Source organism: Megascapheus bottae, chromosome 24, assembly GCF_031878675.1.
Source record: "Megascapheus bottae isolate mThoBot1 chromosome 24, mThoBot2.hap1, whole genome shotgun sequence".
Taxonomy (NCBI): Eukaryota; Metazoa; Chordata; class Mammalia; order Rodentia; family Geomyidae; genus Megascapheus; species Megascapheus bottae.
In genome coordinates this window covers 23186383-23199812 of record NC_143532.1, presented here as the reverse complement: position 1 = coordinate 23199812, position 13430 = coordinate 23186383, and the positions used below count along the sequence as shown (strand labels likewise).

Below are 13430 nucleotides of genomic sequence, written 5' to 3'. Positions count from 1 at the left end.
ATATTTCTTGAGAAATTGAGTAATTAAATAATTATCTGTAATAAAAATTACTTTGCATTAATAAATCTGAGTAACTACACATAGGAAATTCAAGCCAGTAATTTTATGCTCAATTATTTAGCTATGCCCTATACCAATGGTAAAATTTCACATCCAAATTAACAATAATCCATCAACCTTACACTCAGCTATTATATTTCTACCCCCATTATTAGATCTTGAAACAATTTCTGTTAAGCCAAGTACATGTCAACAATAATTACAGACCTACTTACCACCAATTCCATATTCATCAGAATACCTGTATTGTAATAAATACTCTCTACTTAACAGTTACTCTCAGGGTTATCATCAAATGGACATACCTGCCCATGAAAGTTTTGTAGAAAACTTGTGTCCCAAAGTTAATCAATAGCTTTTTAGCAAAATACAGTTTTCAAGATTAGCCACACACTGGTAGCTTACACCTGTGTTCCTAGCTACTCAGGAAGCTGAGATCTGAGGATCAAAGTTTAAAGCCAGACTGGTCAGGAAAGTATGTGAGACTCTTTTCTCCAATTAAACACCAAAAAGCTAGAAGTAGAGCTGTTGCTCAAGTGGTAGAGCCCTGGTCTTGAGAAAAATTATCTATATCTACATCTATTAGATGTAGATATAAAGATACAGAATATATATATATATATATATATTAGGGACAGTGCTCCAGCCCCTGGACCAGCACAAATTTTTTAAATATATTTTTATTGTAATTAATAGAAAGGTTACATTATATTCACCTGACAGAAGGTGCAATACTTCACAAACATTGCTACCCTTTCTCATGTTTTTGTCCCCATTTCCCTCCCCCACCCTCTCTCCTCATCTTGTTTTCCCCCTTCCCTATCTTATTTCAAATAAATAAATAAATATTAGCACACATTTTTTTAATCACAAGTTAGTGGCACTTTAGTTGTACATCTTGGACCTCCTTTGTGCTTATTTTCTTCCACCTTTATAGCTGTTTTCACTTTGAGTTGCTTTTCCCTCTAATTTATAATTTAGTAGCCAAAGTATGCTTTTATAACAAATAAACATTCTTTTGTTTACATATTCATTCATTCATGCATTGAACAAATGAAATCATAATGACAGCCAGGCTGCCTCAGGCCCAGAGAGGGTAAGAGCAGCTGAAGAGACAGGCCAGGCTACTGCCTTCCTAAAGTTCATAGACTGGTAGGGGAGGAACATAATGATAAGAAGGCAGAGGTGAAATGTAAGAGGAAGACAAGTGTTGCCCATAAAAGAACTGGGATCCTGGTAATAAATTTCATCCCTTCTAAGTACCTGTACCACTATGTCAAGTTTTATTTGGGAACCTAAGTAGTGTAGAATGCTGTATTTAATGTCTCTGAATCACCATGATATGCTGGCAATATTCAACTACAGACACATACTAAAAAGAAGGATACAGGAAATAAATCCATAGCATAACTTTGAAACAGTACTACCTTTTGAAAGCCATAAATCAAGCAAGTATCATGTATCATACTGCACTACAAGCAGCTGAGTAGCTAGTTTAGTAGAAATTTGGAATATGTTCCTGCTGTAATAGATGACCCTGAAATTGACCTTGAAGACAGCACCCATATGATCCAGGTCAGTAGTTTTCCAGGCCAAGAATAAAGAATACTTATTCCAAAGCCCTGTATGATTAAGGTCAATTGCTGTACAAAGGAAGGCAGAGGTAAATTATGGAGTGGCATTTGAGGCAGAAAATTGGTAGGGACTAGTAACTGCTAAATTAAAGCTAACTTTTGATAAACATCTTTGAAACAGTATTCAGACTCTTGAGTTTTCCTATTGCATGGAGGAGGTACCATTGATCAAGAAAACAATTTCATAAATTAGCATAACGAGCTTCTTCTTATCTAACACTACTCAGCACTCAGTAAGTACTCAGTGCATACTTAGTAGAGGTTAGTGTAGCTACAATTCCATAGTTTAGGCTTGGTAGAGATAGGGCATTTTCTACACAAAGTGAAGTTTTTACTCTTTTAAGTCTATTTTACTCTTTTAAGTCTCTCTAATATTAACATGGAATAAAAAATATTACTGACCCAAATTAAACATGACTGAAATAATCATTCAATTTGTAGGAATTGTTGGTCTCCCCCACTCACTCCCCCAATGGCGAAACGGTAATCATCCTGTGGAATTTAGCTACACAGCCTCCACGGGCAACGGTAATGAACATGTTCATAATAATAAGAAGGCTTGTTTTAATAGAACGTTCCACGCATTAAACACATTAATGGCCCATGAAATAACTGTTTTATCTGTAACACATTAAGCAACATTGCTAAAAACAATGTATTAATTGAAAGTCTGCTATTCCTTTTAATGTAAGGTTTCTTTTTTAAAAAAAAATTAGTCTAAGATGGCATGGAAGTCGTTCTGTAAAGACAAAAAATATAATTCTACTTCTAAATGAGGAGTCATGCTCTGCAGGGGGAGGTGGAATAAAAGCTGGTCAAATAAGCACCAGAATTTTAGATATATTATTTTGATAAGTTCCCATATTTCTGATCAAAAGTGATATCTGTGTGCTTTATGACCTAAGAGTCTTATGAATATTTTAAGAACTTATAATGCTCTTCTCTATGTAAGCGCTCCCTCCCCCCCCCCCCCTCTCTCTCTCTCTCTCTCTCTCTCTCTCTCTCTCTCTCTCTCTCTCCTTCCTCCCTCCCTCCCTTCCTCCCCTCCCCTCCCCTTCACAGGTACAGATACTCCCACACTCAAACACACCTCCTTCACTTCCGCCCTTTTCAATTTTCTAATATCCCACTTGCTATTACCACAGCACCCATGTAGTATTTTCTATAAATATGTGCCATCACAATTAAATCCAGTATCAAACAGGCACTGTGAGTCCTCTACACGTGAAATATAATGCGTGAAGAAAACGTGTGTGAATTATCAGTGTGTTTTAGAAATTTTCTTTTTTTTGGGGGGGCACATAATCTATCAGACTAGAGACAATTATTTTACTGTCTGTTTCTTAGATATCAAAGAGAGTTTTGAAATTCATCAAAGCTAACCTTCTGTTATGTACAACAGGCTAAGCTGAAAAGAATGTTAACAAGTTCAATTTTCATTCAATCAGCACTACTGCTCTCTGAAATGTTTCATTGCAGGAAAGAAATAAAAATAATCTATATGGTAATTATGAGCATGAATCCCCCAGTAACTTTCAGCTACATGAAAGGTCAGTTCTATTCAAGATATTTTATCAGTCCCTTGCACATACTCCTGTCCTGTCATTTTAAATCTGAACAGCATTTTATTTTCCCATTTACAGCTACCTGCAGAATTAAGTACTTAAGCCAAATAAGAAAAAAAAAAAGAAATGTTGAATGCTGGCAAAGGCTATAATAGCATAGAGATAAATCGTTCATCTGCTCTCTCTCAAGCCTCTGGGGCTGCAGATTTTTCTTCTCCTGGTGCACTGTGGGTATTCAAAACTTGTTCAACATGATTTCATTTCATTTCAGGCACTGCCTGAGAAAACTAAATTACAGAATCAATCATACAGAAGGTCAGAGTGAGACTTCATTACAAGTATTGCATGCTTGCATGAATATCTTTCATTTATGACTGACCCAATATGTCACAATAGCTGTCTAGTAAAAATAATCCACTTTCTGAAATTGATGGACTACTGATGTCAGTGCTACTCAGCGGGCTGGGCAGATTATACAGAGGTGTTAAAAAAAACCCTTTGGAGCACATATTGTAGATTTTTCAGAATTGCAATCTTTTGTAGATTAAAATAATTTCCAAATGATCATGCGAACTGACAATGATGCCTGAATGTACCAAATTTCTAAGCAAAGTCTACTGTTGATTTTGACATGCCAACCACATACTGTTTTAAAACATACATACCCAGGACAAGCAAATCAAGGTTGTTCTTTGAAGGATACAAATGTATCCTCATTCAATTTTTCAGCGACTCGCTTTTGAATACTAGGGCATGATTTGCATATTGTGAAATGTGAATGCTAATCATTGGAGTCTTTTAATCCCTCCCTTTTTTTCATCCTTGCTTTCTGTTTTTAAATATAATAGCATAAATTTAAGGACGATAAACATGTTGTTCTTGTAGCCAACAATAATGCAGCTAATCAGTAATGTGACAAACTGTCACTCATTCTAAGGAAAACCAAGGAAGCCCTGAAGGAAAGCAGGTTCCATACAACATAAACAAGCCGGCTTTTCTTCTTCTATGAGAGTCTTAAATTCACCATAGCAATCCTAAAGACAGCCATCTTCATTTGGATAATAAAACTTCATGCTTGCATAGAGTATGAAATATCCCGCGCGCACCAGGAAGCTGAATGCATGATGTATAAAGCATTATTTATTATTTTGCTGCTTAGCTTCCTTAGGGAAATCTCCAAAAGAAGTGTCTATGGAATATCATGATGTAGCCAGCCAACTCGGGACCCGGAGGGAGACACAGAAGAAGCTTGACATAACCTATTTTTAACCATGCCTCTGGCGATTCTGAATTCAAGTTTATAGGTGAACATGTCAGGTAGTCCATAGAACAAAGCCAACGACACATCGCATTCATCATAATTCTGTCCTAGCACATTTTCCCCCCAACATTTGTGATTTAAAACCCCATGACATTTCTTCAAGGTGAAATTCTACTAGAATTTCCAACAAGATTAGTTTTGTTTTCGAGCCCAAATAAATAGCATTCAGGTTCAGCAAAACTTCAAGAAAAAAAAAAAGGCAACCATAAATGTAATGAGGTTCATGTAAATACCATGACACCAGCCTGCACTTAGCTAAAGTGCCTATACTTTTAAAATCAATGAAATAATTCAACCCCTTTAGTGATTAGCCATACATTACAAAAGCAGCATTAAAAGAAACGAGTCTTTTCCCTCAACACCAGTTCGTAAAAGCATTGTTCTTTAAGTGTATGTGAATATCATAATTATTTTATGATTCCATCTTTAGTTCTTTCCAATATAGTAAATTCAATTGACCATGAAATGAAATTTCATAGTCAAAATGCCTCCTTTACACTTTTTATAGCAGCAATAACAGTTTTATAGCTTTAAGGCAAGGTAATTCATCAGATGTTTAATTTAAAGGCACATGCTTATATTATTAATAAATATTTACCAATTTATAATGAAGTACACATTTTAGCATACATTATATGTTCTTTTAACTATTTCTGCAACTTGAGTAAGCCCGGCCGAGCATCTATAAGTAATGGCAAACCCTAGAAAACTCCCCTTGGTGACTAAATATCCTTGTTTTAATTTTTATTATTTTCCAGACACAGCATTACAAGCCTGATTGCAGACGAATAGGACAGAACCCACCATTCAAGTGTAAAGGAGACAAACATGTAAGAAAGTCCACAGGACACATTTTTTTGTGACATTGAAGATTGGTTATGAATTCTTAATGACTGTTTCCTGACTGTTCACTGCATTCTTTTCTTAAGAAAAATAAATAAATATAAGTAAAATAAAAACCCTAATGTTCAGCTCAAACACAAAAGATCCCAGGCAAAGAAAATTATGTTGTGGCAATCCTATTTGGGAAAGTAATCTTCTATTTCATAGAGCACGCCGAATCTCTGTTCCACTAATCCACTACATATTTTGCAATCATATGCCGTTATCTGGGGAATTAACAATGAAACCAATAAACCTCACTGCCATGGTCCTCGTGTGCAGAGAACTATGTAAACAAGCAATAGGATTTGTTTTTGTTAAACCAACACATCTGTTTCATTTTATCAGGGTTTATAAAAAAAAAGTCCTATAAACTATTAATCTCACTTTAAAATGTCTGCTTAGTATTTCACCTAGATAGACATACATTTTATGGTAGGGAAAAAAAAGACAATCCCAGCAGAAGAGCTTAAAATATTTAAAGCAGATTTGCTCTGGTGATTGCTGACTATAATTTCACACTAGAAAACAAACAGGACACACACAAACACACAAACACACACACACACACACACACACACACACACACACACTAATTGCATTAGTAAACCTTGGCTCTCTGGGGTACCTTATTTGATGTTTACAACAATTAATAACCCCCACACACAAATGTATTTTATTCACATAGCCCATTATCCCTCTCCCTCTGCTGGTTATAAGCAATTACCTTTTCTTCCTTTTTTTCTGTGTCACTGGTATTTCATTGGAGGTAGAACCAAATCATGTACAATAAACTTCAAATTATAATTCAAGTACAAAAAATCTAGACATCCCAGAAGAGATTCCATTTCTAAACTTATGCCTGGATAAACTTTCAACTCAAGCACACCTCTGTTAAACCAAAGACAAGAAAAGATTGGCTACTTTTAAACCAAGCAATCACACATTTTTATAGCAAAAGAACCTTGTCAGTCATACGTGTGTGTGTGTGTGTGTGTGTGTGTGTGTGTGTGTGTGTGTGTGTGTGTAATTGTCTGATTGTCAAGCTACTGATCTAATAGTATAACTATGTTTAAAGTAAGACTAATAATCTACACAGCCACCAATAAAGCCAGGAGCATACTTCAGAACATGCATTCTGAAATCTTTACCATGATTGGAGCAAATGACATAAAAACTAGTTTCAAGCAATAAATGTGATGCCTACCATATGCAATCCACCGCTCTGAAGCCCGCCATCTTGTTCCACAAGATTTCTAGAGATGGTAATAGATGGAAGATCCAGGCTTTGAGGAGGAAACTGGGGTGTGAATTCAGTTCCCTGGGAAGGCAGTGGATCACTGAGGGCTTGAAAAGGTAGCAGTACATCAGGCATGCCCAGGGCAGGATCTGACTCTGGAGGAGGCGTGATTGGTGGGATTTCAAATTCTTCATCCCCAAGGCTTGGTGTATGAAATGTCTGCTAAAAGAAAACAAAGCAAAGATCGCCTCGTATTCTAACCCTTTATTCCTCCTCGGAGGAAAGAAAGACTTTGCATGAAAACACCCATATCTAAGCCAAATATTTATTCCTCAAATGAAAACATCTTAAACACAGATTTCTATATCTAAAGTTCTGCTGATCATTCTGATTAAAGATTTAAGTCTCATTATCATACGGTTTTAATGGAGTATCAGTATTAACAGTTTTTTAATGCGTACTTAATTAGCAACATCTGTCTTTGTTGTGAGTTGGAGCATCAACGACATTACATTTGGCTATATAACAAATGGCCACTTTATTGATATGTTACTAGAACTACTCAAACCCCTCACACAATCCACATGCTCCATAAAATACTGACAATTCTGTGATGTGCATGCATGCACGCATACTCGCACACACACACAACATTAATGTAGAAGTGAATATTACACATGCTTACATTCTGCCACAACCTATAAAACAAGTAATGTTACATTTGTGTTTGTTTTTTTTTTTTCATTTCCTTACTGGTATAGTTACCAGTACAAAGAAGACACCTATGGAAACTGTTACGTTCTGTGTGTGTGTGTGTGTGTGTGTGTGTGTGTGTGTGTGTGTGGTATGTTTTATAGTAGACGAATTACTGCAGCTCATATTAAAGGGCACCAATTCTTTTCATTTAAAGTAGGAGGGTTAGTTTCTTTTATATGAACATTTTAATACATATTTATTGAGTCATTTTCTACTAGTCTTCCACTTTTAAAGACTACCTAGAGAGCATGGAGCTATATTGATAGAGATACACTAACTACATTGATCTCTCCCACTTGCTTTAGACAAGTGTTCTACCTCAACAGCTATGTAAATCTCAATGCTTTGTTCTTCTGCCCTACCACTGAGGTTCTTATAGGCTGTGTTTTTAAATAGGGGCTTTAGTGTAAATGAGGGCAGGGCAGCCTTGTTCTACCAAGTGAACTATCTTTTTTTTTAAAGAACTGAGGTTATAGGGAAACCAAGGAGGTGCCAAGATCCAACATATAAATTTTTGGTGAGGTGGAAAGGGTTGGGGGGAGGCCTGAGTTTTTTTTTTTATTCCTAGCTCAAAGGGTCACTGTGATAGTTCATTTATTATTAATAGTATTTGAAAGAATGAACTGGTATAAGATAATTGGAGCCTGCTATTATCAGTAAAGAGACCTAATTAAGAGCTAAAAATCCTCATTCTTCAAACTATCAATTACCATGCCATCATAACCACTTGGGAGAAAAGTGAAACAAACTCAATGGGGAAAAGAAAGCAACAAAAACATTTCTTGCTTGTAGAACTGTCAAATACTATTTGTATCGCACCAGAAAGAAAGAGATTTCCAAGCAAGAGAATCTACACCAGGACAATTCATCATCATAGGTTATTAGCAGATTCAATAAGGACAGATTACTTCCCTATGATAATACTCGAAAGCTAGGATGAAATATTTCATTTTTTTGACATTGTTATTCTCACAATCACCCTCAAAGATGTCAATTTCTTCGGGAAGTACCCAAGTTCTTAGCAACAAAGGGAAGAATTGGCCACAAACATGGTTGGCTAATGAACGTAACCCTGTGGTTGCATTTGCTGTTATTTTGGCACTAATGTGGTTTAGTAACAGATGCAACTGTAATTTGTGACTCATTTGCTACCCCATTACTGCTTAATGAAATCTAACATATCACATTAACAATACGGATAAACACTCATTCTTGATATGTGGCATTTGGCTGTTTTCATTACCACTGTAATTAACACTTGAAATATTATTTCAATAAATATTTAAAGTACTTTAAAAATGGTCAGGGCAATCATGCCACAGACAGACAACGTAAAGCAAATGTGTGATTTTTCCAACTTAGCCAATCTGAGTCTGGTAGTGTAATCTATCGAACAATATCTGTCTGCATGGAAGAGAGTGGTTTCAGGTACAATTTAGATTTGATAACAGGCAAATCTAAAGTCTTCTTGAATTAGTTTGTACTCATTAAAATGTTGAGATAGAAAATAAATTTGATTTTAATGCAGTGATTAGGAATTAGGCACATAATATAAGGAAGTACATTAAGACTGATTCAGGATTTATTTTCTGAACAGGAGAAGTTGTTACAGTTGGGATCATCATCATATAAAATGACCTCTTCAACACTAACCTAAGGCAAGCTTTATGCCCCCTGGTCAAAATTAAATAAATTCCCATTTTTATTTTGGTTAAGGAACAGAAAGAGATGTCTAGCTAAAAGTCCCTGTGCTACTATTTTAAAGAACAAATTAATTTGAAGTTGGAATTTGTCATCTTGCTTTATCCTCACCAAATAAAATCACACAATGCCATCTAATATGTGCATCAATGTTATAATCCTAAGCAACATTTAGAAACAAGTAAATATATGAAATATATCTTTTAGAACATTTAGAAACAAGTAAAATGTGAAATATATCTTTTCTTAGAGAAAAGATAAAAAGAGGTAAGATATTAAATATAAAGCTAGGCACTCCTACTCCAAAATGCTCAGCTATCTGAGTAGATGGAATAACCACGTGTGACATCACAATAAAAGACAAGGAGACTTTGTTAACTGTGCCATATGAGCAGCGTCAGATTAATCACTTCAAGTTTCCGTGATTATTATTTCTTTTTGTATAGATATCGACTCCGGTGTTTACCTTGAACATGTTAACAGTAGTATGTACATGGTTAAATACCATCTGTACCGAAATGTTGAAGACATTTGTTCCTTTTGATAAAAATGCAAATTTGGAGAACTGTTGTATCAACATATAACAGCCAATGTCTGACACGGTGAATTATCACAGCTGGAATTAAATTGTCTCTGAACAGCTGCTGGCAGCAGAGCTTTCATCAATGTTTGATTCAAATGTAGGGGGAGAAGAAAAAAATCCCACAGAATGAAACATCATGTTGTCCTTACAGATGGGGTTTGTGCTCATTATCACAAACAACACAGCATCCAGAGCCAAACAATATTCCCTTATCTCAGCTGTCTCCTTGCTCCAAGAGAAGATGGTCACTGTAAAAATGATTCATCTTGGAAAGCCCTTAATTCTGAATTCCCCATTTATTCTAATGGTTTCTCAGCATTAATTTCTTTCCTATCACTTGTTTCCCTGTACCAAGATCATTTGCAAAGCCATTATTATTTTCATCCTCTGGGGTCAAGTTAGTTTAGTCTTTGATATTTGGAATGTATATGGAAAATGAAGACTTTTTAAAAATTATTATTATATGAACCACCAGAAGAAATGTTCCATTTGGACCAATTTCATACTTCTGTTTGTTCTTGTCTGATAAAAAAAATCTTAGATCTCACACTGTCAACCATTTTCTAGATCTAATCATGTTCTCTGAGATTTTTCTAGAGGGCAGGCCAATGAGACCAGACAACAACAGTCCTGAGTCAACAATAAGGAATAAAATAAAAAGAGCAAGAAGATGATGTTGTGTACTCGCAAACAGAAGACACATCTACAGCCAATATGGCACTGCATTCAAATTCCATCAGCCAGTGTCCCCCCCAACTACAATTAGGTGTTGGGGCATGCCCAGTCATTTTATTCAGTAATTTTTATTAAGTATATATTATTGCCAGGATTCTTTGCTAGGCTATGAGATCTACTATTAACAAAAACGCTCATTTCATGTCACCCTGCCAAGTCCCCAAGAAACTGCAATATTGCCTGCACAGTTTTCCAAACCTTTGCACTCAATGAAATTATCCGGAGAGACAGACATGTAAACTTAAAATACTTTCTATTATGAGCCACTTATAGCCTAGTGTCCAAATTGCTTAGAAATCGATACACAGTGTGTTTAAGCACACTTCCTTACATATTTTTATTTGCATATACATTTTTTTCATCACAAGATTTGCCAAACGTTAGGAATGGTAGCAACGGCATATGGACAAGTGATAAAGTCTTGTCAGGTTATTTTCTTTTCCAATAGGCTTTGCTCGTTTCTCCTCCAAAGTCGTTACCTTGTGCCACTGGAGAGAGAGATAAATTTGATACTTTGCTGTTCCCTCCGAGCCTATTAAATTATCTAAATAACACACAGAATATGGACAGTGTTAAGACAGACACTTACCTCGCTGGCAGCAAAGAAGGCGTTGTTTGCCTCAGCCATATTCATGTAGTTATTATTATTTCCAAACTGAAAGAAAACAGATTGTCCTCTGTTAATGAGAGGCATAATAAAGAATTCTGGTTCTAAATGCACAAATATAATTTGAGAAGAAGGCTGATGTAAAGGGTGTTTTTTCATTTGTTTGTTTGTTTTTAACTGAGATAAAATTTGAAACAAGAATGGTTTCAAAAAACGATGCTCTGCTGTCAGCTAGTTCCAGAAAATAAAGCACTGAGTTACACTAACTCAATAATTCTCGAAAATAGTTTTGTTTTTCACCAAGTGAAGGAAGGCAATCACAAACATTTGGCTGCCTGGTCAGTAGTGTGTGGCATTTATTGAACTGGCATTTGTCAGAGGTTAGAAGAAAGACAGTTTCCAAGAAAGTCACCATGATAGATTTTAAAGCATGCTGGGAAATTTTTCCACCGAACTTTTCCAGAACAGATGTCACAGGTGTGGGCAGGTAAAAGGGTGAATTAAAGGGAGTAAAACTCAATTCCCAAGAGGCAAATTCTATTTTTCTGGTGAACTGGGGGTGTACCATGAATGTAAATAAATAAAACTAAAGAATCCTTTTTAAATCTGTAAACAAAGCTTAAAGCTACATCTAGATCCATCAGAACTGCTGAAAGGGGAGATATTTAATCTCTCAATGTAACATTTAGTGCAAAGAGATTTCAAAAAATAATAAGCAGGATCCTATGAACACAGCAATTTTTATTTCATTCCCTAACACAATGGGCCATTCACGCCATCACAAATACATACTGTATCAGCATTTCAGACTTAAGCTCTCTTACTTCTAAGGACCTGTTAGCCAAATATAAAAGTTGGATTGAGGCAGAAATATATTTTTAGGTTCTGATAGTTTAAGTAGATACATTTTGTTGCTTTTAACACTGTGTTATTAGTCTGGCAATACGGAAAGGCTCTGTGGGCATAATTATCTAAAGCTGTATTATTTTTGTGACATTAAAATGATGAAAGAGTGTCCATTTTAATAAAGTATCTTATTTCCTTCCTTTAATATTTTCAAATAAAACATAGGTTTGGTCTCCAATGGGTGAAATGTATATAAACATTCACTAATACAAAAAAGCTAGCAATTACTGCAAATAAAAGGTATAATTTTCCCAGCAGATGGGTGGATGGATGGATGGATGGATAGATAGAAAACTAGTGGTACCAAGTCAGATAAAAGATAAGCAGAGAGACAGGCAGAAAGTTAGTCAGATAGACAGACAGACAGACAGACAGACAGACAGACAGACAGAATGGAGAGGATTATTGTCAGATACTTAGAAACCTAGATCTAGGAGACAGATAGGCATAGAGATATGAAAGGGCACATAACCCTCCTTCTCTTCACAAACTGACAGCACTTATTTCTGGGTGCTTTCAACCTCACTGTGAACCTATAAGGAACTGGGATGGATGTGCTGCACTCTATCATGCCAGTGATCCAAGATCTAAGCAGGATTTATAGGAAAGATGCTAATAGTTCCAGCGCGCTGCTGAGGTCTAAGAAGCACCCTCCCCACACACACACCGTAAAAAAAATACAGAAACACGAATACATACACACACACTGGCTATTAGAAAACCTCTTCCCAAGCACTCATTCATGTGGTTAAATATCTCTAAGGATTTCTGAAAGACATATCTGTTAGCATTTTTGAAGGTATCAAAACTATATGCAAAGGTACACATATACCCCACACATGTCCTCACCTTTTCCATAATGTTAAATATAAGCAAAAAGATATGTTTCTAGCAAGCAATTTTTGATGAATTAATGATGTTAGAATTAAAATCTTGGGCCTAATAAACAAATGTGTTTAATATATATGTATGCATAAGAATAAGCATTTGTGTGTCTGAGAGATTACACAGCTAACGCCTTGATTGCATATATGTGTATCACATGTGTGGTGTGTTACATATGCAAAGCGTGTTGTATGTGTGCACCGTGTTCCTGTTCTGTCCCCCTTCTCATGTAACAGCAGTACCCCAACTTTAGCATTATTTAAATGTAGGTTTTGTGAGGGAATTAGAAATCCATTTAAGGCAAAGAGCTCATTATCAGAGAGTATTTTTTTAAGATTAAACTCACTTATTATCTAATAGCACCTAAAACAACAAAGAAAAATAAAATGGCTATTAAACTAAGGGCCTAAACAATTCAAAAAACAAATTAAGCTTAGAGTGAAATAAGAACTGGGTTAGAAATCCTCTTCTGAACAGTTAGTATGCGAATGTAATTACTGAAGAAACTACAGCTAATCAGCTGTGAATTGTATCCATTAATTAGTATTTGCCCTG

General features: G+C 35.7%; 1 protein-coding gene across 2 annotated transcripts in view; it reads right to left on the bottom strand.

Moving 5' to 3' along the window:
* The window catches only part of Tox3 (TOX high mobility group box family member 3), a 111092-nt gene that overhangs the window by 19715 nt on the left and 77947 nt on the right, over nucleotides 1-13430 (bottom strand). The window contains exons 2-3 of one of the 2 annotated variants that reach the window (XM_090357045.1): nucleotides 11067-11132; nucleotides 6670-6924 (exon numbers count right to left, since the gene is read on the bottom strand). In XM_090357045.1, the coding sequence (XP_090213171.1) occupies nucleotides 6670-6924; nucleotides 11067-11132 (321 nt within the window). The remainder of the gene's footprint in view (nucleotides 1-6669; nucleotides 6925-11066; nucleotides 11133-13430) is intronic. The other variant, XM_090357046.1, reaches the window with a different exon arrangement.